Below are 26,825 nucleotides of genomic sequence, written 5' to 3'. Positions count from 1 at the left end.
CCAATGGCCTTTGCCAGCAAAGCAGCTCAATGTGGTCTACACCACATCTGCTCCAATTCAGTTTATCTGCTTCAGGTGCTGTTCTCATTGCCAGGACCGCATCCCCTTGGGATTGTTCCTCTAACCCTGCCTGAGAGGCTCGCCCCTGATTCTTGATGTTGGGCGACTTTTCCAGCCTCAGGGAAAAAGCAAACCTACAGAAGCCACTGCCTCACAACTTATCTGAGCCATGAGTGCAGCTCCAACGTTTTACAGACAAACTGGGGCTGAAGAGGGTATCAGGCAAAGGTATGGCTAGAAGCCAGACCGCCAGATTCACGCAAGTCGATGCACTTTCTCCATCATGCTCTTAGTACCTGCAGAGTCCCGCAGGCTGCCAGCTAGCAATGAGGCCAGTTCCTACGTGGACCTCTTACACCACGCACCATCGCACTGCCTGCTCGACCGTAAAGGTGAGAACCTGTTCTACAGCAAGGAGCAAGTCAGCTCTATCAGCACAGGAGCTAAATTTAATCCTGGCCCGCTTCCCAGCCACACTGCCCTGCTTGACCCTCCCAGAATATCTGCTTTTGCTCATTCATTCAATCCTGCCTGTGCGCCTGCTGCAATGCCAGGCCCTGTGGGCTAAGGATATACAGGTGAGGGAGACAGTCCAGGATCCCTGCTGTTATGGAGCTTGCAGGCTAGAGGGAGAAACATTAATTGAATAATCTCACTAATCAATACCCAGCTGCCAATTTTTCAGAGCAATGAATTACGCTGTAGGGCTGGAGGAACACAGCTCAACAAAGGGCTCTGTTAAAGGGGCCTGACCTAGAAGGGCTGCTGCAGGGCTCCCTGCCGGAGGGAGGCCTGAGCTATTAATAAAATCTGGGGAGGAGGAGTTAACTGGCTTCTCGGGAGAAGACGGTATACCGAACAGAAGTTCGTGGGCCAAACAAACCAAAAGGTCGACGTTTGGAGCAGAGAAACGTTTATTTTAGCGCCAAGCAAGGAGGACGGTGGCAGAACTGGGGGTGAAGGCTGCAGGGTGTGTGACTTTCTTCTGACTGGTTGGTGATAACAGGGTAGTGCTCCAGGACTCTGGTGCTCCGCCTGAATAACTCCACCTGGGGGGGCCTTAGTTCCCGCAGAACTCAAAGGTATATTGTTATGTATATATCCCTTGAGGAGGGACCAGGCGCTGCCCTTGGCTGACTATAGTTTCTAGACTGCTCCTCCTCTGTTTCTGCAATCCTTCCCTTTTCTGATTAGCAACCGTTTGAATCTGCGCTTTGGTACTCAGAGAAGGTTTAGGAGGCTGAAGCCTTCCTCCTGAAAACAATAAATGGGGGACATGGAAAGGCTTCCGTACCCAGGAGGGCCCCACAGGGTCTTGCTCAGTTTCAGAGAGCTGGAGGCAGGAGACAGGGCGTGTGCACCTCCAAGCTCTGTGGTGGGAGTGAACAAGGCACATTCGATGGAGCCAGAGGGTACTTCGGCAGGAAAATGCGGAAAGGGTTCACCAGCGATCCTGGCTGCAGACTTCGGCCCCCTGACAATCCAGTCTCTACCCCACATGGTAAAGGTCAGAGAGAGATCTGCTGCTTTCTCCTCTCTCCGGCAGCACGGTGGCACAAGAGCTTCTTAGGAAATCCTAACCTTTCAAAAACAGTGGTTAACAGAAACTATGACACCGGAGGATGTTTGTTAGAGCCTGTGAAACTCAGGGGGCCAGAAGAGGTAAATCCGGAGGAAGACCACAGCACATCTGCTCTAGCAGCATTTTTATTTACAAACAGCAATTTCCATTGACTTTATACCATAAAAAAGCCATTTACAAGCAAGAAACAAGAATTCAGAACAAAATTAAGCAGCACTGAAGTATTCATGTCACAAATCTAAAACAAAATGAATACAAGAGTAAAATATCATTTGAATAAATAGTCTTAAATTCATGCTATAAAATAATCCTTAATGGCAAGTTACTAGTCGATACAGCATCCGCTTAGCTAGCTTCATTTACTTCACATGGCGATGAAGTGTGGAGTTGTGAGGTTACCAGTTTATATTGCAAGATAATGACACTGTGTTAAGTCATTCAAATTGCTCAACCATTTATAACGGAAAAAAATGTTAGCCCTACTAATAAAAGTGGTGAGAGAGATGGTTTTCACATTAGGAAAATGGTCATTCTCGAAGAAACCAGGTAAGTTTACCTCTTACTATACTCAGGGCAGCAACCAAAGGCTTGGGCAGCAAGTCCAAAGGTTGAATTCACAGCATACTTGTCACTGAGGGGCAGCAAGAGGTCTGTTTACTGAATCTGCTGCAAGGCTAACTCCAGGACTCGATAGAGAACTACACCAGCCCTGTCTGTGCCAGACCCAAGGGGAACCAGAGAGAAAAGGTTCTCTTGTGGGCCGAGAAGTCAAGCACTGGGCAGAAACAGTGGAAACACTCTGGCACTTACTGGAGAGACGTATGTGACGAGTGACAACCATTACAAATTTCGAACAATGTGAATGACTCTTCTGAACTTTCAGTTCAGTTGCACTGAGTAATATGAAACCTATGATTTATGAACTAGATAGTTTCATATAAAGAATTTACATAATTCCCCAATACTTTCATATATAAAATTTAATAAATAACCCTGACCAGTCTAGAAGCACCATTCAAGGGGCATGTGCCCTTGGAAAATAGTTTAGGTGTTGCATATTTGAGTCCCTTTCAGTGGAGGCTTCACAGGAAACCATTACAGAATTTAACAATAACGACGACGACGACAACAAAAAAAATCACAGTCACTAATGGAAAACATTGTTAAAATAAAATACATTGATTTCTTTAAAGTAAAGCTCATTCACATAGATGATGCCCTCCCAGCCCTTGTTTTGTGTTCCTGCAAATTCTTCCTAGAGTCTAGGCTGTAAAAACAAAAGTAAAAACAAAACCACACACAAAAATATGCAGGCCTATGGTCTGGGCTAGGGGAAAAACAAAGACTTGTTATAACTGCTATCATTAGAAAAGACATCTACTCATGCTCTGGAAGATTTAGAAGTTATCAATTTAGTTCTACAGTATATTCTGCTTAACAGTGAACTGACAGTATCCTTTCTGCTGTTAAAAAAAAAAAAAAAAAAGAACAAACAAAAAACAAAACTGCCAAGGCAGAGCCAATTGGGAGGCTTTCCACTGACCCCAAAATTAACTTGACTTCATATACTGTATTTACAAATATAATTTCTAAATGTATTTACAGCTTTAGTAGAAATTAGAGGGTAGAGAACTGATTAGAATGAAAATAACTGTTTAAAACCACACACATTAGTAAAAGTATAAAATTCTTTGTTTTCACAGTTTGTAATAACAGGTTAAACACCTATAGAAAAGGACGCTGTCACTGTCTTCACATTGTCTACGTATTTGAAAAGGTAGCTCAAGAAGAGACTCAATTATGAACAAACCTATATGAATTCAGGATATATTTTACTGTAAAAGATTTCTTCACATATCACTTTTATCTTAATTGATTTTTGCATTTGTTATAAATGAAACATCTAACCTAAAACTGTACAGAAATAGGGACTTTGCTTTCCAAAAAGAGTCGCTCTAAGGAGTTACACAGCGGACTTCGTCTGCAGAGACGTGAAGTGAACTTCGGGGAGAGAATGTTTCTGTTCTGTGGTCACGTTAATCCTCCTGGCACATCCTCATGTGACAAGGCACAATTAATTGCTGCTGCCCGATGTGAACGGAGTTAATCTTTCACTCGCCCTGCACACTGAGAAGCACGGCAGGCAGTGCGCGCGCTCAGAGAGGCCACGCAGCTCTGTGCTGGCCCGCGCGCGGCCTCCCTCGAAGCCCTGTGGGACCTTACAGTACTGGGTTATGGCTTGAGAATTCATTCTTAACACTGCTAGCAGTGGAAAGGGTAAAGTGTTAGCAACATGAATGGGAGCAAGTGGAACTTGCAAAATGTGGAATCATGATTATTAGAGAGAAACGCAATCAATTTTCTGCCCCTTAACAGTCCCATTACAATGTCTGAACCTGAACTGTACAATCAAAGCAATGTATATTTTTGTCAAAGACAATTTTGGATAAGTCACTCTTTGGTAAACTCAAACCAGTTAAACAAATTTACAAATACAAAGAACTCCATGTAAATAAGGTTAAGACGGACACGGTGACAAGAACCAGGACATTCAAGGCGCTTGCCCCAAGTGCCGCCCCTCCTCACTTGTCTCGTTTATCACAGGATGCTCTGGAGACCTCTCAGAAGGCCCCAAGCCTGAGTGAAAAGGAGGCTCCTTCCCTGAGCCTGACCTCTCATGTCCTCGATTTGGGCGCTTCTTGTCACAAACTTAATTTGTATCACAACACAAATTTTTTGCATTTAATTCTTTGAAGGAAAAAAGAAAAATCAAACTTATTCATGTAAGGAAAAAAAAATCACAAACATTTACCTGAAACCCCAGAACATATTTAAGTGGGTAAACACTTGGGGTCCAGCCTCCCCTTGAGGCACACGGCTTTGACAGGAGTTGAGCAAGTGCTTCAGGGAGAGAACAGACCCCTGACTTAGGCAGTCTGACAGGAAAAGGCATACTATATACCCGGTTAGCAGAAGTCGCTCCTTGGAGCGGCAGGACTCGCGTGTGTCTGTACGTAGTAACACTGATGTGGAGAGCAGCGGCTCACGCGTGAACAGATCCCCTGTGCTGAAGAGATGCTACTGCACAGCTACCACCCCCGGGGGCGATCACACACAAGGGCCTGAATGATTTTCTTCCCAAAAAAAAAAAAAAAAATCCCCAAACACCCCCCACCCCAACTCCATTCTTGGTATTTTAAGAGCCAAAAAAGCACGGAAAACCAGCAAACATCTACTTTTGTATTCCTTTAACTCCTAGCCTCTGAGGTTGGTCCGAATTTCGCTTTTGTTTTTCTCTTAGGTGGTCTGTGCCCTTCTCCCATGGAGACACACTAGTTGTGAGTTTCAGGGCCAAGGTTCTCAAGCAGAGAGCCTGGAGTGCTGACATCTTACCGACAGGCTGCAGCACAAACTCACCACCAAACTGCTTACATTACCCTCTGCCGGAGTGCACAGCGCCAGGGCAATCTCATAAAGCCCGTTTTGTATACCAGGAGCTCACGGGTGAACAAAATATAAAACTGAAGACACTTCCTCAAGTGCTAATAAAACATTATCCAAATAGGACTCGGGTATGTTTTCATACAGTAATGTGTTTGCCAGCACATGCTTTTGAGGTCTTTTTTCAAGCTATAAACTCAAGAGAGGAAAAAAATTATAATTCACTTTTACCATTAGATTTCACATTTTCTACAACTATACTGACCTAAAAGATACATAACATAAAAATAGCACCACGTGACCAAAAAAATGGTGACACACAGAGATTTGGTGACACACAGAGTATCTTAGAGGGCTTTTTAACTGTTGGTTTCTTCAAGCAGGAAACACTGAGAGAGCGGGGGAGCCACGGAGGCTCTCATCAGCTCACACAATACTAAGATAGATATATTGCTTGCAATTCCCATAGAGTATATCTTTACAAAAAGTACAAATTCCAAGTTCTGCAGTTTCCCTGGGAACTGCATGTAGAAAAAGTTGCTGTGCACCTGAACTGGCTGTTTGAAAAGAGAAAGAAGAAAAAAAACCACAACACTGCTTGGAGAACTTTGTAGACAGAACTACAAATCCCTTTCCTTTAGTGCGAGTACTAACTCACGGTAGAGAGTGATTCGATTTAGTTACCTGGTATGTTTCTACAGTACGGAATGAAGGTAGATTCATAGGCCAGTAAAAACATTGAAAACCACTGCTCCTTTGGGGTTGACTAATATAACACTACTGTATGTAAAAAGGTCAGCACCACGGGTCATCCAGCTTACCTACTGGACAACTAACAAAAATTCCAAATGGTTTCCAACTAGAGTTGAATACATTTTATGGCATTTGGTTTATGTATTTGTTATGAAGCAGAGCTATGAACACTGTGATTTGCTTTGCTTGCTTTTGGACACAATGATTAATATATTTGAAAACCTATTAACATTCTTTTATAAGGGAAATAAAGGGGCAAAACCCTAACATATTAGGTAGGGGCGAGACAGAGTCAAAAGCCCTGTTCACATTGTATTAAATTATATATTCCTCTTACATTCACCTCAACCAGAATAAAATCAAATTTGAGAATGTATATATACTATATATATAATAATTGCTTTATTATATATATATATATAAAAATTGTCTAACTACCCCCTAAAAGTAATTTTAAATTAGAAAAGGTTACCCATTTGTATCAGCTGACGGCATCCCAGTCTCCCTCCATGGAAATGCACTGGTGCCAGTGCACACAATGAGAGAGTATGCCTCTTGGCAGAGAATGTAGGGTCAACCAGTTGGCATAGCTAAATCACTGGCAGATTTTGGATGAAGAGTTCAGCCAAAGAGGAATACTGTCAGCCTGTGTTTTCCCTGGATACGCTGCCCTTCATGCTTTGAGCTCCTTGAGGGAGGGAGGGCGGGGGAAAGGATAAACACAATGAAGTGTTCCTTCCAGAAACCTTAGAAAAACTGCCAAGAGACCAAGAGATTTCCAGATGGTTGGGAAAACCAAAGGTTACAACAAAGCAAATCACAAATAGGCGTTGATTAATGTGCTTTGTGGGGTGCACTTCTTTACCATCTTAATCAGGAGCATCAGACACCGTGTGAATTTCCATCCGGGAATCTAGGGCCATCTCTGAGGCCGACGCATCATTTTCTAGTTTCTGTTCCACATACACATCTGTTCTCTCAGGGGACTCGATGCGACTCCTGACTTCAGCTATGCCAGGGTGGTTTTTCCGCAGGTGCTGGTTGAGGGTACCTTGGAATGGAAAGCACTTCCCGCAGATCTCACAGCGGAATGGTTTATCGTCGGTATGGCCCCGGATGTGGTACTCCAGCTGGTCCTTCCGCGTGTACTTCTTCCCGCAGAACTTGCACACAAAGGGGGTGATTCCCATATGGAGTCGCATGTGCCTGTCAAGGCTTCCCTTCTGGTTGAAGGACTTCCCACAGTAAATACAGATCAACCTCTCATTGTACGGGTACCAGTGACCTCTTGCACTCCTCTCCCGGGGGCTGCTCTCAAACCCGGGGTTATTCATCATAGCTTCACTGTCGGAACCTTGCACCAAGCCCTGCAGATCACTGTGCAGATGGACAGACAGAGCCCGCTTCTGGCGGGCACGACCTCCTCGGAAACAGCTCAGCATGGATCTGGATGGGCTGGAATTACTCAAACTTCCAAAAGCTTCAGCTACACCGGCTGGCTGTGAAGCTGCCTGGGAGTAGGAGTAGGCGTGCTGGAGCACAGAACCATAGGAGCCCACATTCACGGCCACAACTTGTTCCCCATCAACCATCTCGGTGTGGTAGCCATCGTCTCCCAGGGAGGAGCTGTCGGAACAGCTGGGACGGTCAGACTTTTCCATCTTCACTTTCACTTCAGTGATTTGGCTCTCCCTCCCCAGCAGGTCCCCTTGCTCATGGTCCCCCTCGATCTGAATCTCGTACTCAGAGACGCTCCCACTGCTCCCTCGGTCCGAGTGCCCTTCCTCCTGTACACGGCTGCGCAAGGCTTTGCTGGGTGTCGTCTCCATCCGAAGATCACTGCTTGTGGTAGGCTGCCGTACCTGAGAGCAGTATGGAGGGGAGATCTCCACCGGGTTGGCAAAGTAGCTGCTGTCTTTAACTCCATTACGACTCTCTGGAGTCTCTTCCGCACCGACGGTCACAGAGTCCACATCTCCAACACTGATTTTTGAATGGATGCTCTCTAGGATCTGCGTGCACTTGTCAATGACACACTGCATCTGAAGAAAGCTAGCTGCAGTCAGAAAACTGACAACATCCTTCAGCTGCAAAGACATTCTTCCAGTGTAACAAAATGAAAGCAACTGTTCAAACACATTGGGATTTTTAATCACTGATATTGACAAGCCACTCATGGTACTTAATGCTGAATGGTCCCGGAAGTAGGGGGAGCTGGCCGCAAGGACTGCTTTGTGGGCTCTGAACGGCTGACCCTGAATGTGGACAATGATGTCACATAGTTTCCCTTGCAGGCGGAGCTCGTTTAGCTGGCTCAGAACGGTGCTGCTGTACTCGGGCACATCAAACTGAATAAAACTGCTGCTGTCCATTTCTACTGACATGAAGCGTAATCTGAGGAAAGAGAGAGTTTCATAATTCGCCAGTGACTCCTCACTAAGCACAAGTGGCATAAACACAGCCTTGCAAAAATACCACCACCCCCTCCATTGTAGCTACTATACCTCCTAGGGTCCGCCTGAGCATTTCTTTTCTCCTCTTACTTATTTTCAGTCTTTCATGCCTTGGTTAATTCACCTAAAGCTAAATAACCTAATGATCCATTAGCCAAGTCTCCTAATTACCTGACATACATCTTGATCAAAGTAAAACATGTAACATACAGTAGAGCCATTTTAGCTCTAACTGAGAACTTGGTATCCTTTTAAGAAATACATTTTTCTGTTTCACCTACCTTTGAGGATTTGAAGTACTCTGTAAAACAGAAGTAAATTCATTTAAAAAAATGCTGCCTTATTTGTATATTTCCAATCGGTATTTTGCAAGTATACAGCACACTGAATGGAGCTTAAACCTTTTTAGAGTTTGAGTTGTTGTCTTGATGTGCATTTTTTCCCCTTCAGCTCTACACACATTTACATCCTTTTGGGTTGGTAATTCATAGCGCAATGCTTGGTCGCCTTCAGTGAAGAGTTTTTAGACAGGAGGATCAAGAAGAGTGACGGACACGTCAGGAGTGCATCATCCTCGGCTAGTGCTCACACTGCTGGCGTGCTCAGGACAGGCTGGCTGCCCTCTGCCTAGAGCCCACAGCCCTGATCACTCAAAACTACAGAACGGTGTAGAGCCCAGGCTGCATTCTCTGACCAAAACAACAAAATTAGATCTCACATTTATATTTTTGTTTTTAAAACCCAATCAATAGGGCTTCCCTGGTGGCGCAGTGGTTGAGAGTCCGCCTGCCGATGCAGGGGACACGGGTTCGTGCCACGGTCCGGGAAGATCCCACATGCCGTGGAGCGGCTAGGCCCGTGAGCCATGGCCACTGAGCCTGCGCGTCCAGAGCCTGTGCTCCGCAGCAGGAAAGGCCACGACGGTGAGAGGCCCGTGTACCGCAAAAACAAAACAAAACAAAACAAAACAAAAAAACCCAATCAATAGAAATTTAAACACCTCCTGAATAAGCACTGAATCAAAAAGAAAATCAATAAGGAATAGAGCTATTTAGAAAATAAGAAAACTCACATCAAATCTGCAGTACGGGTTTAGGAATGAAGTTTACTTATATCTTCAACTTACTTAACAATGCATCCAAAAAGAGATGGACAGATATGTGATAAAGCAAACAAAATAAAATGTTATCAAGTGTAGAGTCTAGATTGAGTATACAGGTGTTTATTGTAAAAGTCAACTTTTGGGTATGTTTGAAATTTTTCACAATGAAATGCTGGGGTTCTGAACTAACAAATTTTAACAATGTCAGTGCCTTAAAAAATTTTATCATTAAACAATAAAGAATAAAAATAAATGAAATCACTTATGTGGTCGGAAAAGGAACAAACTAAACCCAAAGAAAACAAAAATGTAATTAATACAGGACAGTATTTAATCACAGAGACAAAGTTTTAAAATTTAAGACAAGACAATGTGCAACGAAATCTAAGACTTTTGCAGAAAAAGATCAATCAGTGTGATGATAAATCACATCAGAATTTTTCTTAACCACCTCAGAATTTATTAAAACATTTTAGTTAGAGAGGAAGCCTGTGCCATTATTTATCCTAGATTTATGATTGAAATCAATTTGAAATCCAAGTGGAATGGACATATTTTTAGGATAACATAAATTGGCAGAATTAAAAAGAAACAGAAGTGCCAAAGCACAAATGATCCTCAGGCCATTCACACTGTTCTAGATGCATGCTAAAATATTTAAAGCGTCTCAGTTCATATGGAATAAGTCTGATATTAGAATATGGCAAACAGCATAAAGACCGTCAACTTTACCTACGTAGAGACTTCACTAAACAGACTTACTTTAATATCCTAAAGGAAATACTAGCAAATATAACCTATTAAAAGAATAATATATTATGATCAAATGTAAGAATGGCTATATGTTAGGACATACACAAATGTAATTTGCAACCTCAATAAGTCAAAGGAGAAAAACCATATGGCCAAATGAATTCTATGCCAAAAATGCATTTTAAAAAGTTAAGTTACTTTCAAAGTAAGGATAAAAATACTTAATAAGCTAAGAATAGAACAATATTTTCCTAATACAATAGCATCTACTGCAAGCTAATGGCAACATCACCCTTAAAAAGGAAATATAACTACATTCCCCAAAATGTATTTAGTAGAACACAAGCCCCAAGCTCAATATCCCTACCTCCTAGGAATTAAAAAACATATTAGCATACTAACCCATCTGCAAAGTCCTACAGACAAGAATTCTATTTAACTCAGCAGTTTGCAAACTCATTTAACCATGAAACTCTTCTCTCAAGGTACACATATTAATATTCCAAAGAATTAGTGTTCCCTGGCACACTCTATGGTAAACACTTTTGTAAAGGAATTCCTGCTAGTGCCTGGAAGGCTACAAGGTTGTCTGCCCATCACTTCTTTTACTTAATGTTGTTCTTGAAATTCCAGCCAAAGAAAAAAGGCAAGAGAAAATTAAGGCATATAGCCTTTAGAAAAGAGGCGGTGAAGTTATCATCCAAGGGAGATATGACTATTTACATAGAAAACACAAAAGAATTGCTTGAAAAAAATCTGTTAGAATCAGGATGTAATAAGTGAAGGATTTAAAAAATTATTATTCATAAAAAACCGGTTAGGTAAGCTAATGACAAGTTACAGCCAACAATATTAACATAAACTATAAAATACCTGGGGGATAAACAAAACATTGGATCTACAAGAAGAAAACTATAACACTTTAATGAGGACAAAAACATGCATAAACAAAGACACATATCATGCTTCTGGTAGGAAAATTTGACACTCTCAAGATGGACATGTTCCCCGCAAGTTAGTTTATAAATATAATGCAGCCCAATGGAGTATTTTCTTAGAAACTTGACAAAATGATTTTAAAATTCATCTAGAACACTGCCGTCCAACAGAAATACAACACAAGCCATGTGTGTAATGTTTTCTAGCAGTTATATTGTTTAAAAGGAAAAGTATAAAATTTAACTCAATATATCTAAAACATTATCATTTCAACATTAGAAAGTTATTAATGAGATATTTTATATTCTTTTTTTCATACTAAGTCACCAGTATTTTCACAACACACTTGGAATTTCATGTCTGTCATATCAAGTCTTTAAAATGTGATGTGTATTTTGCATTTACAGCACATCTCAATCTGGAATAAACTACATTTCAAGTGCTCAATAGCCCCGTGTGAGCAATGGCCACCATACTGGACATTAGATCTAGAAGAAGAAATACTGAAAAAATTTTAGAAAAAGAAAAATACAGCCAAACATATAGATGTCAAAATGTAGGAGTAGGCTATAATTCATTCATTTCGTAAATATATACTGAGAGTCTTCCGTATGCCTGGCACTACAGCTCTGGGTGAGCTACAATTCTCTTGCTGTAAATTGTGATAAGAGCTATGAGATCTTTCATAACGGAGGAGTGGTCAGAGAAGGCCATTTGAACAAATGATATCTCAACTGAGACCTAAAGGATGATAAAGGTTAGCCAAATATTGGGGGGTACGGGGGGTGCTGCAGGGAAAGTTCCAATTTTCCAGACAGAAGGAATCACATGCACAAAGAGATGAGAGCCCAAGTCAGGAAGGAAGGAAATACTGGAGCACTGTGGCACAGCTGGGACAAGGAGCAAGGGCAGAGGCCACATGAGGCTATCAAGTAGATAGAAATCAGACCAGGATGGGCCTTTGGGGGCCATTTTCTTTTTTTTTTTTTTTTTGCGTTACGCGGGCCTCTCGCTGCTGTGGCCTCTCCCGTTGCGGAGCACAGGCTCCGGACGCGCAGGCTCAGCGGCCATGGCTCACGGGCCCAGCCGCTCCGCGGCATATGGGATCTTCCCGGACCGGGGCACGAACCCGCGTCCCCTGCATCGGCAGGCGGACTCTCAACCACTGCGCCACCAGGGAAGGCCCTGGGGGCCATTTTCAATCAGTGAAAAAGGAAGATTTCTGGAAATAGATGCTGCTTGGATAATATGAATAAATAATAATAAAGTTAGATCCCTTCTTCACAACATACCCAAAAATAACTTCAAGAGAAGGCATTTCTGAGCACACAAAGGCAAACACCAGAAGAAGAAAGGGAGATTTAACTATTTAAGTAAAACTTTTATACATCTAAAAAATATCTTTTACCAGAAAACAAAAAGAGACAAATTATGAAAAATATAACATCTATGGCAGGGAAGTATAAAACTCTTACAAATCAATAAAAGCCAAATATAACAACTGAAAAGTGAACAAAGAATATGAACAGATGCTAAAAAAAAAAAATTTAAATTTCCTTTAAACATAGGGATAAAATGCTTAACGACTTCATCAATAAACCAAAATATAAAAATTAACACAAGACACAATTGTTCTTTCTCAAATTGCCCAGACTTAAAAACGCAACCCAGCTGGCAGTGTTATAGGAAGAGGGGTGCTCTCACATACTTCTGGTAGGCAAATATAACAAAAGCCTTAAAATGGGAATTTCTCTCAACTCAGCACTCTGAGTGTTGTAAAAACAAAATCATGAATATAGGCACAAGAATTTATCCATAACTATATTCAATTACAAAGCAAACAATGGAAACAACCTGAATGTCCAACAATAAGGGAATTATTAAAGTATGATACAGCTATATACTGAATACGGTATCATCACTAAAATGACGTTAAAGAAGAATTCAAAGTTAGTTCCACAAAATGTAAGTTAGCTCCCATGAGAGCAGGAATTTTTATCTGTTATATTAACTATGTGCCAGATAACTGCCTGGCACATGGTGGATACTCAATAAATATTTGATGAATAAATATTTAAGAACACAGCAAGAAATCAGATCAACTGCAAATGAACAAGAGGGATCTTTATGGGTGATGGAAATGGTCTAAAACTGAATTACAGTGATAGTTTGACAACTTTTTTTTTTTTTTGCGGTACGCGGGCCTCTCACTGTTGTGGCCTGTCCTGTTGCGGAGCACAGGCTCCGGACGCGCAGGCTCAGCGGCCATGGCTCACGGGCCCAGCCGCTCCGTGGCATGTGGGATCTTCCCGGACCGGGGCACGAACCCGCATCCCCTGCATCGGCAGGTGGTCTCTCAACCACTGCGCCACCAGGGAAGCCCTTGACAACTTTTTAAGTTTACTAAAAGTCACTGCATTTTACACTTAAGATGGGTCAATTTTATATGTAAGTTATATACCTCAACAAAGCTGTTAAAAAATCAGGTAATCACAGAATATACAGAATGATATTTCTAAAAGTATATATGTATTTACAAATATTAAATATACATAGAGATAATATTAAAGAATTATACAAAATATTTACATTAATGTAAGAGTAAAGATGTTTTATATTTCTTCTTTGTATTTTTCAAATTTCTATAGTGAACATGTATTACTTGGAATGACAGAAATATATGTATTTTTAAAGCCCTACTAGATGATAATTTGACATAGACACTGCTGGTGAGCATAAAATGGTACAAATACTTTGGAGGGCATTTCAGTCGTATCCAGCAAAATTACAAACGATCCCCCATGACTGAGCAATTTCAACTCCAGGAATTTATTACAGGACAGCTCATAACAAAAGACTGGAAACAAACTAAATTCTCATCAAGAGGAGCCTGGCTAATAAATTATGGTATGTCCATACTAAAGACTGTTATACAACCAGAAGAAATGAATAAGGAAGCTCTTTTCATACTGGTATGAAACAATCACCATGATATATTGCTAAATGAAAAAGCTGAGATGCAGAGCTGTATATATGCTATTTGTATAAAGCACTATGAAAACATATATACCTCACTGTGTCAATATATTCATATAAAAATATTAGCAAAATATTTCTGGAATGATGCACAAAAACAAATAGCCTCTTGGGACAGGGATGAGGTAGTTGGAAGGCCCATTAGCTTTCAGTGAATCATTTTGAACTCTTAAAATTTCTAAACTATGTGAATGTATTACTTATTAAAAATAAGTAACATTAAAAAAATTTAAGGCACCTCATCTAGTTTTTAAGAGATAAGAAAAGATCCTAATATAACCATTAGAAGCATTAATTTGGAGTCGGATATGGATTCAAATGATACCTGCTTTCCATTTGTAAAACCTTGGGCAAGGTACTTCATAACCTTTCCAAGTCTCAGTTTTTTTTGTTTGTTTGTTTTTGTTTTTTTGCGGTACGCGGGCCTCTCACTGTTGTGGCCTCTCCCGTTGCGGAGCACAGGTTCTGGACACGCAGGCTCAGCGGCCATGGCTCACGGGCCCAGTCGCTCCGCGGCACGTGGGATCCTCCCAGACCGGGGCACGAACCCGTGTCCCCTGCATCGGCAGGCAGGCTCTCAACCACTGCGCCACCAGGAAAGCCCAGTTTTTTTGTTTTTAATGGTAGTATCAATAGCAATAGTCTTTGCCTTATGGGTTGTTATAAGGAACACATGTAGGAAGCACTTAGCACAATGGTTGCTTGGCACGTGGCAATCAAGGTTAGCTATTAGAGACTTTTTTTAGGGGGACAGGATGGTGTAACAAAGAGAACTGGCTTTGAAGTTAGACTTGGATATGAATCCTGGTTGTGCCACTTTCTAATAAAAATAGTAACAATGAACATTTAAATAGTTACGTGACCTTAGACAAGTCCATTAACCTTGATCTCTGTACCTAGAACATGACTAGAACAGCCCAACATGACTGTTGCAATAGCTGAATGAGGGAAATTCATGCAATGAATGTGTATAATAGCTTACATATAATGAGTACCTATCTTGTGCTAAACACCTTACACAGATTAATTAATTTGATTCTCTTATCAACTCTGTTAGGGGAATACTATGATTGCTGCCATTTTATAGATGAAGAAACTGAAGAAAAGAAGTTAAGACACTTGCCAAAGGTCCCGCAGTTAACAGATGAACTTAGTCTGGCTCCAGGGGTCATGCTCATAACTGCACCAGACTGCCTTCTAGAAACACAGAAACTGCCTGGCACCTGCCAAGTGGTCAAATGTTACCTATTCATTACAGCATTTTCGGGACACAAGGATGTGTAAATAGTGACTTTTGGAATTAAAGGGCAAAAGAAAGGTGGATTCAGCTTTTTAAAGGTACAGAGTCCTGGGCAAAAACCAGTAGAAAAAGGAAAACAAAAAAGCATTTCTGAAATAGTCTGTAAAACTGAAAATAGCTCCACAATGAGGTGTCTTCCTCCTTTGTGTGGCTTTTTATCTTCTTCTCAGAAAAAAGTACAGAACTACACTGGAAAGAAAATCACTGAAGAGAAAAATGAAAGACCATGATTAACACCTAAGGAGGAATTCCATTTTTCTGCAAAATGAGAAAGGAAGTGCTCCATTCTCCTCTCCTTGACACTGACGCGTCCTCTCGGCAGTGACAATGAGATTCAGAGACTCCTGCCTAAAGCTGCTAACAAGCAACACTCTCGAATAAGAGGCTTCTCAGAGGCTGACACACAGGGAATTTACAGGTAACCGAAGTCCTAGTCACATAAAAGGAGGAAAAGGCATAATTAATCACAATTCCACACCCAGACCTGACATCAGGTCCAGTGGTCCTGAAGCAAAGGAAGCCAGAACCTCTCACAGACACATCAGTTCCAACAGAACCCTCCACTCCTCTGCAATTTTCCAGCATGGGCTAATCACTGGTTCCTCGAGGGTCTTGATTTCTCCCTTGAATGGAATGTCAGTGGGCCTACACCAAAGTTAGATCAATGTTTAATTTTATCTTTAAAATAAAATATATGCATCTGGTCAAACTTCAAACTATCGTACAGAAAAATATAAAATGGATAGCAAAATTCTTCTCCAGTGTCTCTCAATCACTGGAAAGAGTTTTTGGGTGTTCTTTCAGAGAAAATTATAAACATATATCAGCATAAACTGTTCTGCACTCTGCTTTTTAAAAATGTATTTAAAGGGTAAGCTGGGATGAAGTGAGAGAATGGCATGGACTTATATATACTACCAAATGTAAAATAGATAGCTAGTGGGAAGCAGCTGCATAGCACAGGGAGATCAGCTCGGTGCTTTGTGACCACCTAGAGGGGTGGGATAGGGAGGGTGGGATAGGGAGGGTGGGAGGGAGACGCAAGAGGGAGGGGATATGGGGATATACGTTTATGTATCGCTGATTCACTCTGTTATAAAGCAGAAACTAACACACCATTGTAAAGCAATTACACTCCAATATAGATGTTAAAAAAAAAAGTATTTAATATACCTTAAAATCTTTCCACAGCAGCACAAGCTCATCTACTTCATTCCCTTTTCTGATTTCATAGTATTCCATGAAATTCATATGAATGAATTTCATATGTGCCACCATGTATTCAATACTTAATCAGTCCCCAGGTGATACCAAAAGCAGGAAACCATTTAAATAGTCACAGTAGTTCCTCCTAGCAGAGGGGCTACTGCGTTAGTTTTTCACATCCATCGATAATGCCAACTTACCTCCCAAAAGGTGGCGGCAACTGTCCCTTCACCAACAGCACATGAAGTGCCTGTACCCCCGTAACTGCCAACAATGAATACTGAACTTTTTCACCTTCGCCACACTGACAGGTTAAAAGTGGTATCTCAGTGTTTTGCTGTGATTTAATTATAAATGGGGTTGATCATCTTTTCTCATCTTCAATGGCAATTTGTCTAAGTTTGTCTTCGAACTGCCTACCCATATCCTTTGCCCATATCTGACTCTCTATTGAACTGTCAGAGTTCTCTGCAAATTAAGAAAACGAGCCTTTTGTCAAATGTGCTGCAAGTATTAGATTTAACTGCAATCACTAAATGACATACTGAATGGGAATTTATTTTTCTACATTTATAGGATATGTTCAATTTCAATCTCTTACGTGCACAAAACCAAAGGGAACCCAAAGGTAAATAAGAGTCCCAGTCTTGCAGTTTGATACAGGCTTACTGCAGATTCCTCCCAACTCAGAGAGAGATGGGAATGGAGTTCATTTTTGATAATGCAGAGAAGTGATTTATATTAGTTTTTCATTTAGACTAAGTTTGCAGCTGCTTCAGAAAACGATAATGAATTTGATTATTCCACTCACTAAAGACATCAGAATCAGTATTCTTTAATTCAGCAGATTAATCACAGGTCTTTCTGTCCCATTATATCAATAGTAAACCAAAAAAATCCCCAAACTAGACATTTACATTGCTATATTTTAATTAAAAACAAGTATATATAAACTGGATATTTTTCTTCAATACCATTAATACTTATTTTAACAATACTCATTTTGGTTTTGTTTGTTAAAACTATACTTTGGATAACAATGTGAAATACTTCTTTTTAAAAACATATACAAAGAGAATATTAGTTGAAATGGTCTCTGGGAAGTTCAAAATTGTCAGCTCCCCGATTTCTTCATAATGCCCTTCTGCTCATTCAACCAACGGACACACAAACTTTCTGCTCTCCAGTTTCTTTAACTGGAGGATGCTTTCGCCCCTCGGGAAGCAGCTCTCACCTCACACACAGCCTCCGCCACGGTCAGCTGATGAGGCTGCCACCATTGGCCTCAACAGTGGGTTCTGGGAAGGACCACCTCGGACGTGGGCAGCCCTGACATTCGTCCAGCCACCTCCACACCAGCCCCAGGGGATCACTGCCACCTTGCACACTCCTTAGCCTTCCCCCCTTACTTGGAAAAGCCCATCATCATCATCATCCATTACAATATTTACTGAACGCTCGATACATGCCAGGCACGTCGTAAAGGCCTATATGTATTACTCATACATACGTATGAATTCTCTTGACCTTCCACCAGAAGGCAGGTACGATTACCCTCCCTTGAGAGGTGAGGAAACTGAGGCTCCAAGAGGCTAACTTAACTTCTTCAGGGCTGTTGCAAAGTCTGGCCATCTAGACCCCTACACAATAACCCCTTATCCTTGTTTAATTTGCCCAAGGGGAGTAGCTGGACCAGTAAGGGAGACAGGAGAGTTGAGGGAAAGGCAGGAGGAAACGAAAGCTTGCCCTAGGTTACCTTCCTGCCCTAGGGTGGTGGCCAGCGAATGGGACAGTGACAGGTGACAACCTCCTACCACTGCCCAGGGCTCTTACTCCTTCCTCTGCCAGGAGGAAGGAGATGAAGGCAAAAGGGAGCATTTTAGTAATATCCATCAAACTTACAAGCGCACGTGCCCTGTGCATGCAATCTCAGCTCTAGGAATCTACCACAGTACCCTCTTTCAAGATCAAAATCTCCCTCTTTTCCAGATCTAAGTCACCGGTAGAAGGAAGGGTTATGAGCAGAAAAAAGTCCCAGGTGGCCCTCCAGCTGCAGTATATTATGCCTTCCATATTCACAGCTTTTACTCCCGCTTCCCCATCAGAGCCCTGCATCCTGACTGATTTTACCTGCTTTAAATAAACAGCCATCTTCATATGCTAAAGCCTCTATTCATTAGAAACCACCGATCTAGGGCTCAAGTAAGTGGTCCTTTTGGTGTTCGAGGGTGAAAGTCACAGAGAGCAGATGCTGCCAAGACACAGGTTCAGCCCAAGTTCAAGAGAATTCAAAGCAGCACTGAGACTGGCATTTAAAAAGCAAGAGCAGACTGTGAGGGGCTATCCAGGACTGACCAAGTAGCGAGGAAGCCAGGTCTGAAAGCACTGAGGACAGCAGCAAGGCCAGCACAGGCCAGAGCAAGACAGAACCATGAGGAGTGAAGAGCGACCAGGTTCGGGAAGAGCACAGCCACATGCTGGGGAGTTCAGGCAGACTGGGCAACCAGAGAAGGGAGGCCACTCACACAGCGAGGCAGTGTGGGCACGAGCCACAGGGGAAAGGTGCTGTCCCCTAAATTACCATACAAGCCAGCCTGGGATACTCGACCCACAGACTTGAAGTGCGAAGTGAAGGAGAAGGGTCCTAGAAATAAACATGCATGCATGCTCTGAAAAGAAAACTAAGATCTGATACAAGACCATATGACAACAAGGCTTAGCAAGTAAAGCTGCTTGAAATCTTTGCAAGCTCCCACCCAAAAAAAGCTACAGAACATATGACCACACCCAGGCATCAGGACAAGACGCTGTTCTGAAACGCTACAAACAAGGGAATGATACCCCCTAATCCAGATTCCAAAGCTCACCAAGAATAAACACGTTTTACCTGAAGGAGCTTTAAAAAAGTCACTTCATAAAGACAGGGAAACCAGCTGACCATAATCTAACAGACAAGGCTGGTCCTGGGAAGGGTGGACAGACGCCAGTTCATTGCCACTCTGTTCCTCCTCTCACCTGGCTCCTCCCACTGAGTTTGAGCAAATGAGGCAAAAAGGTAGTGAGTGCTCTTCCATGTGACCACTATAGGTTCACATAAAATAAAATGCCCGATTAATGGAAATTACAGCTCCCTAAGTTTTCAAAGGTGCTGCACATTTAACAATTTCTTATAAAGCACTAGGGAATGTAAGGAGGGTCCTATTATTTTTCACTTAATGTCATTATAGTCTTCTGACTATATTGTGACTTCTGACACTATTTTTAAAAGACTTAACTATCACTAAAAAATAACTAAAAGAAAGCATGGGTGAATTTATTTATAATAATGTCATAGAGGCCTCTGCAAGCATGACATAAGTCCCAGAAGCCACAAAGGACAAATACATTTGACAACATAGAAATATATAAAAAAAAATCCACCCTCCAAGCCAAAAGATAAACGACATATTGAGGGAAAGTACATGCACATCTGACAAAGAGCTATATTATAACTCAAACAGATTTGGACAGACACACAAAATCCTATGGAAGAAGGTGCAAAAGATATTAACAGTTCAAAGAAAAAGTGATCAAAAACATATGAAAAGATGTTTAGCTTTATTCATGATCAAGTCATGTGAATTACAAAAAGAAAAAATGAGATACCATTCGTAACCGATCAGACCTGCACACATTTTAAAAGTGTGCAGGTGTAATCCTGAGGGATAATCTGGTAATATCAATTAAGATGTAAAAAGCATTCATCGTTTGGCCCACAATTAACTATTAAGAATTAAGCTTACAGGGCTTTCCTGGTGGCGCAGTGGTTGGGAGTCCGCCTGCCGATGCAGGGGACACGGGTTTGTGCCCCGGTCCGGGAGGATCCCACATGGCACGGAGCGGCTGGGCCCGTGAGCCATGGCCGCTGAGCCTGTGTGTCCGGAGCCTGTGCTCCACAACAGGAGAGGCCACAGCAGTGAGAGGCCCGCGTACCGCAAAAAAAAAAAAAAAAAAAGAATAAAATAAAAAAAATAAAAAAAAAAAAAGAATTAAGCTTACAAATACACAGTACTTACAATAGCTTATCAGGATATGTATGTCCACTGAGCATTTTTATTTGCTATAGCAAAAAAAAAAGAGGGAAACGAGCTCAAAATCCAGAGAAGACTTGTTCAAAAACAAAACAAAACAAAAAAACCAATCAACAACAAAACACTACCCAGCCATTAAGAAGAATAAATATACCTGTATCCTTTGACATGGAAAAGAGCTCTAATATTTAGCCAAAACCAGCAAGCCATAGAAAAATCTGTATGTATATATGTGATTCACTTCATGTACTTTTCTTAAAAGAACAAGTATATGCTGCTGTATCCACTTTGGAAGGAATCCCATGAAACCATTAATGTTGGTGACTTTTGGGAATGAGGACTACAGACTGGGGAGAGGGAAGGGAAACAGACTTTTATACTTTTTGAATTTTTTTATCATATAGCTGTATTATTCTCACTAAAAGTTTTTTTTAAGACATGGCATAGGGTTTTACCTAAAAATATACAATTTTTAAAACCAAGGAATCTAGAGAAAGATAGGCTGCAAATGGGTAATTATTGTATCAAGCAGACAATTATAGAGGCAGAAACAAAGAACTATGAGAGCAATGACAAGACTGATTACTTTTGACCAAAGAGAATTTTTTTTAATCGAAGAGGATAAATAAAATCTTCATGGTGGAAGTAATATTTGAACAGGACTTTGCATTTCAAATGGAACAGAACACTTCAGGCAGAGGGATGGCAGAAGCAAAGAACACTGGAGTGAAAATGTATGGTGTCTGGGGTAGTGGCCAGGGCCCAGGTACAAGGAGTGATGAGGGAAAAAGGAATGCCACAGTGGGAACGTGGACGGCCTTGAATACGAGACTGGAAATCTCAAACTGGATTCCGGTGGCAGCCAATTTGAACACGAGTCCAAAGAAGGACTCAACAGGGCTTGGAGACGGAGGGATGCTATCCACTCTGGAAATTAGTTCCGCCTCAGACAAGCTGAGTTTAGGCTGCCCACTGGGCCTCTGAACAGAGTTGTCCAATAGGCACAATTTTGGAGTAATCAAAAGTTGTACTAGCCAAGGATGAATGTGGTAACATGCGGTTACTAAAAGGGAAAACAGAAAACACAGTTGAGAACAGAAGGAACAGTTATTTGCTCCTACTGTAACATGCTCACAAAAGAGGAAACATGCACACCTAGCCCTCTCCTTAAGGCACCGTTTCATTGACTAATAAAATTCTGCATCGTGCCTTTTGTTAAGCTGTAAGGAAACCAAACAGTGAAAACCAGAACCTAGACAAGTGCCGTCTTCCCACACTGCAGATCCATTCTAAGGAGAACCTAAAGATGAGAAAAGACACTTAAATGTCATCTGGGCAAAACACCCACATGGGCCTTGAAATCCCCTCTACAAAATCCTTGGTTTTAAACTCTGGAACTGTTTCTCCGTAATGACAACCAGAGCAAAAGTAAAAGTGTAAAACCTAAGCAAATGTGATGTGCTGATTTTTGAGCCTCCTGTGCTGCTGAGCTCACACCCTCAGTGGTGAGCTCTCTTGAGGGCAGGGACTGTGTGCCCAGAGCCTAGCAGTGTGTCTGGCAGAGAGAGGCTCTCAGCAACCTAAACCAAGCTGGTGGCTCAACATCCATGACTGCCACCATGGCGGCACCCTCAGCTTTCAACTTTTCCTGCTGAACACCCAAGAGACGTAGGATCGTCTCACCAGCAGGGAAAATCTAGCAAGGTGGTTCACTCCCATCTAACCCATAAACACTCTAATTTGCTCCACTTCATTTAAAAATACCCTGCGACACTTCCAAGAAAGGAAAGCAAGGTTACAAATTTGGAAGTTGTTTAAGGCACCAGGAAGTACCCATTATTCTCCATCAAGATGCTCATGATTCCAAACCCAGATTTGCACCTGCTGGCTTCAGTCACTTGCTGATACTGGAGACACAACTCAAGCTAGACTTTCTCTATCAGGCACTGAAGACCTGAAGATCCCTTATCATTCTCAAACAAAAAGTCATTAACAAGACCGCTGAATGGAAGCACTGGGGACAACAGGCATGGTGACAGCAGTCACAAGGATACAAAAATAACTTTCTTAGGTATTTCTGCCTGGGTCTAGAGAAAAACTAAAATTGAGCTGTCATGAAGTACAATCTAATCCTTCAGAAAGCAGCAGCCGAATAACACCAGGCCTGCATGAAACATTCTGGTGCCGCTGAAACCCAATGCAAGAAAAAAATAAATAAAATGGCATTCCGTGATGGATATTCATGAAGTACTCATCCTAATTTAAAAGAAAACAAGTCTAGAGTTCTTACTGCATTAATTCATGTGAGCCTGAAAGAACATTTTTATCCAAACTGTTAGATTTCCTACCAAGGCGTTAACATTCTCCAAGTCTGCTCAGATACAATAATTCTGAGAGTGCGGTTTCGTTTGACAGTGGAGACTGTCTTTCAGTCAGTGCAAAACATCAGAAGCTTCTTCTGAGCTTTCCTAGCAGAGCAGGAATGGACTCTTTAACCTGACTGGCAGTAACAGTTACTGAGCTCCAACTGCGTTCTGTACACTAAGTAAGCTCTCTGCCTGCTCACTGAATCTTCATGACAACACTATGAGATAGACACGGCAGCTATCCCCATTCTACAGATGAGAAAACACTCAGAGAGACTAAGAACCTTTCCCAAACTCACTAATGACTGGCTGAGCCAGGATTTGAACCTGGATTTGGCAGTCTCCAGAGCCAAAATTCTTATCTCCCGTAAGAATAAGATTTTAATCCAGGCACAGTGGTGAGAAGTAGGGGTTTTATTGGTGCTAGAGTCTTACTGATCACCTTTGAGTGGAAAAAAAATTTCTCATTTAAGGGTGTATAATTACACCAACACAGTGATAATTAAGGGGTTACAATTCCTTGTACTTTGCAGCCATTTCTCTGCATAATGTCCATTCTTTTTACTTCTGTCTATGAAGTGGGCAATTAGATGCTTAAAATCCTATCATGAAATAGAAAGATTTGTTTCAGTTAAAGGAATGAATAAGCTTTCTTAAGGCAAAGAACTCAAAAAAGTCAAGGAGTAGCATCTTATCTGCTTACTGCTGGCATTTCAGGGGGCACCAGGCCTGGGAAATATATTAAGTCCCACCTCGAAAGATAAAAGGATTAGAAAAGCTCACCTTGAATTGCTTTCTTCCATGAAGTTTTCCATGCCATCAATACAACCAGAAAATAACCGTTAGAAATTAAACTGCCTTCAGTTGATGACCTTCACTAAGCTAAATTCAGCAGTTTGTCAGCTACAAAACATTAAATGGACACAATTAAGAAGTTTGAAAACCATTAAGCAGAATTTAAACTAGAGAAAGATGAAAATTAATGGGAATAAAACATAATGACACATTATAGATTTGTGATACTGACATTTTTGACAAGTGCTTCAGCTGGAAGGTAAAAGTAGGATCCACAGACATGTAGAAATACACAGCTCAGTAAATACACCGAGGTTCAGCTGCCTATCATTTCTCTACCTTGATAAATTTACACCTAATAATGATGACGATGATGATGCAAATGTAAATATTAAGCAGTTACTAGGTGCTATAAACTTTGCTACCTCCTTCATATACTTTTTTTCACTTTAAAACTCACAAAACCCTAGGAAATGGATTTTATTATCCCCATACTACAAATGAGAAAACAGAGGATCAGAGACATTATATAAATTGTCCAAGTTCACATGGCTAGTAAGTAGCCTTGCTGGGATTCAAACCCAGACCGGTCTGATTCCAAAGCTGATGTACTTTCCCCACAGCCTCCAACTGAAGAATTACATGATGTTTTCCTTTCCCATAATCAAGAGTAAACATTTTAATGTTTCAAAGATTCATTTTATGTTATCTGCACTCGAAGAATGAAAGCTGAAAACATCCACCTTGAATGGCAGCATTAGATGTAAATGATATATGACAGAGAAATCTGATAACTAATAAAAGCTTCTCCTTTAAAAACGGGCGGTTCAAAAAAATTTAAGTCATTTACCAACAAAAATTAGGAAGTATTTGCATACCTATTACAAAAGCCCAGCTACAGTATTAGATATTACAAGGGCTGCAAGAGAAGTGTTAAGACAAAATGCCCTCAAAAAAAACACCCACTTCAGCTGGGACAAGAGCAAGTTCAGTAACCGAGGAACAAGTGCTGAATTCTGTGCTTTAGATTCTGAGTGCCACAAAGGCATGGGGGTAGGGCAGTCAGGGAACACCCTCTGGAGGAAGTATATCTTCAGTAGGGGCTTGAAGGAAGTGAAATGGAGAATTTACACAGAGGAGAAGAAAAAGGAGGCCAGGACTTCAGAAGGGGGAACAAGAGGCACAACGCCCTAGAAGCAGTCACAAACTCACTTCTGCAGGAGACAGACGGGGAGGAGAAGCAGCAAATAAGGTCCAAGAAGGTGAGGAGAGCCTTGAAAAGACACGGCAGGCACTGACTGGACGCAGTGTGGCAGGCAGAGGATGTACTCAGCTTTGAATAGTGGTATAAATACCTGTGGCCTTTTAGCTGATCCCCTGGCCCCCAGCCTCTCCCTTCCCCTCCTGTAAATGATCATGAGCCACCCCTAGTCTCTTGCCTCTCACCACTGCCTTTAGAATAGTTTCAACTTTGGCCTAGTGTTCCAGTTCTTTCAGGAACCAGCCCAGCCAATCTTTCCTTATTCCCTTCCTTTCCTGACCACTTGGCCTGTAGTAACCTCCATCTCTCCTTCTTCTTAATTCTACAGCACACAGGCTTGTCTCATCAATTACCTTTCCACAGGTAAAGTCTCAGCACCCAGTGTAAAGCTGCTTGGAGGCTGGAAGTGTGCCTCCTACTACTTTACCCCACCACATGGAACAGCATCTTGACATTTAATAAGCAAGCAAACACTCAACTCTTTTTTTGACTTCCTATATTAAGTTTAGCATTAGCATAAAGGAAGGATGGGAGAGGTGGGGGGGACTTCTGAAGTCAGAGACTAGCTAAGAAGCTGCTGCGATAATCCAGATGTGAGGTAAAGAGGGCCTGACTAGGGAACAAAGAGAAAATGGGCAGATATAAACAACAAAAAAAAATTTTGCACGCAAAAACTCAGCAGGATGTGATTGACTACTACTAGGAACAAAAGCAAGGAATGAATTAGGATAAGGTTAGGTTTAGAAACGCTTCTTGGATTCATTTTAAACCCTGTCTGAAAACAAGTGTATCAAGTGGCTAAAAAGTCCACATTTGCAAAAAGTCTTCGGTGAAACTGCCCAGTATCTTGAATCAGGGACAGCCATTCCAATTTCAGACATACACAGAATGGTAGAGCTGGAAGGGTCTTTAGAGAGCTTATCTAAAACCCTCACTGATCAGGTGGGGAAACTGAGGCCCAGCATGGAAAAGGCTTGCTAAAAGCCTCAAGACTGAGACTCCCAGACTATTCATGCCCCAAGGCACAGCCGCCTAGCCTAGAAGGACACTGTTTACACACCCAGGCCAGCCCAGCCCTCCGTAATGGCAGGACCGTCTGAGGGCGAGAGTGACCATGGAGACGTCCAGGGCCAAGCAGGACGCGCCGCCGCCTGTTTACCTGGAGAAAAGCCGTGGCGTGGGGCAAGAGCTCGGTTGCAGCCACCAGCAGGGCCGACCCCGCGGCCCGGCCCGGCTCTCCCGGGGACTTAACCATCCGGCCTCCCCGTACAAAGGGGGAGCGCCCCCGGGGCCGAGGGGCCCGGAAGCAGGGGATTCCGAGACGCCCGGGCGGAGGCTGGGGAGCCCGGGGCAGCTGGCCGAGCGCTGCCCTCAGACCCGCCAGCAGCGCCCGGACTCCGGGGCCAAGCAGGGTTGGCCCCTTGGGGGCGCGCGCCGGACCAGAGCAGGTGCCCAGAGCGTCCCGACCCCGCCCGGCCTCGGCTCCAACCCGCACCACCCGCCCACCCGCCGGCCCGCGGGGCTGACCAGGCGCGGAGGCTCCCGCCCCGCCGCGCCCAGAGGGAACCGGACAGCGGCTAGGGGCTGCCACCGACCCCGCTGGCTCCGCCCGCGCCTCGCCCGCCGCCCGCCGCCCCCCGCCGGCGCGCCCTACCTGCGGAGAGCGCCGCGCTCACATCGCCCGCCCGCGGCGCCCCCTCCGCCGCCG

The 26,825-nt window shown here is 42.5% G+C and overlaps 1 protein-coding gene across 1 annotated transcript; it reads right to left on the bottom strand.

Annotated features, from left to right (window-relative positions):
- Positions 1-1,751: 1,751 nt before the first annotated feature.
- Positions 1,752-26,825, bottom strand: ZBTB34 (zinc finger and BTB domain containing 34). Its single transcript, XM_029203960.1, has 2 exons — positions 26,772-26,825; positions 1,752-8,230 (listed from the first exon to the last, which is right to left on the bottom strand). The coding sequence occupies exon 2, from the start codon at positions 8,218-8,220 to the stop codon at positions 6,706-6,708; it is 1,515 nt and encodes a 504-aa protein (XP_029059793.1). The 5' UTR covers positions 8,221-8,230; positions 26,772-26,825; the 3' UTR covers positions 1,752-6,705.

The sequence above is a fragment of the Monodon monoceros genome, unplaced genomic scaffold (assembly GCF_005190385.1).
Source record: "Monodon monoceros isolate NGI ecotype Baffin Bay Population unplaced genomic scaffold, NGI_Narwhal_1 Super_Scaffold_5, whole genome shotgun sequence".
Lineage (NCBI taxonomy): Eukaryota > Metazoa > Chordata > Mammalia > Artiodactyla > Monodontidae > Monodon > Monodon monoceros.
Note: the sequence above shows the minus strand (reverse complement) of the source record. Positions and strands in the feature narration are given on the sequence as shown.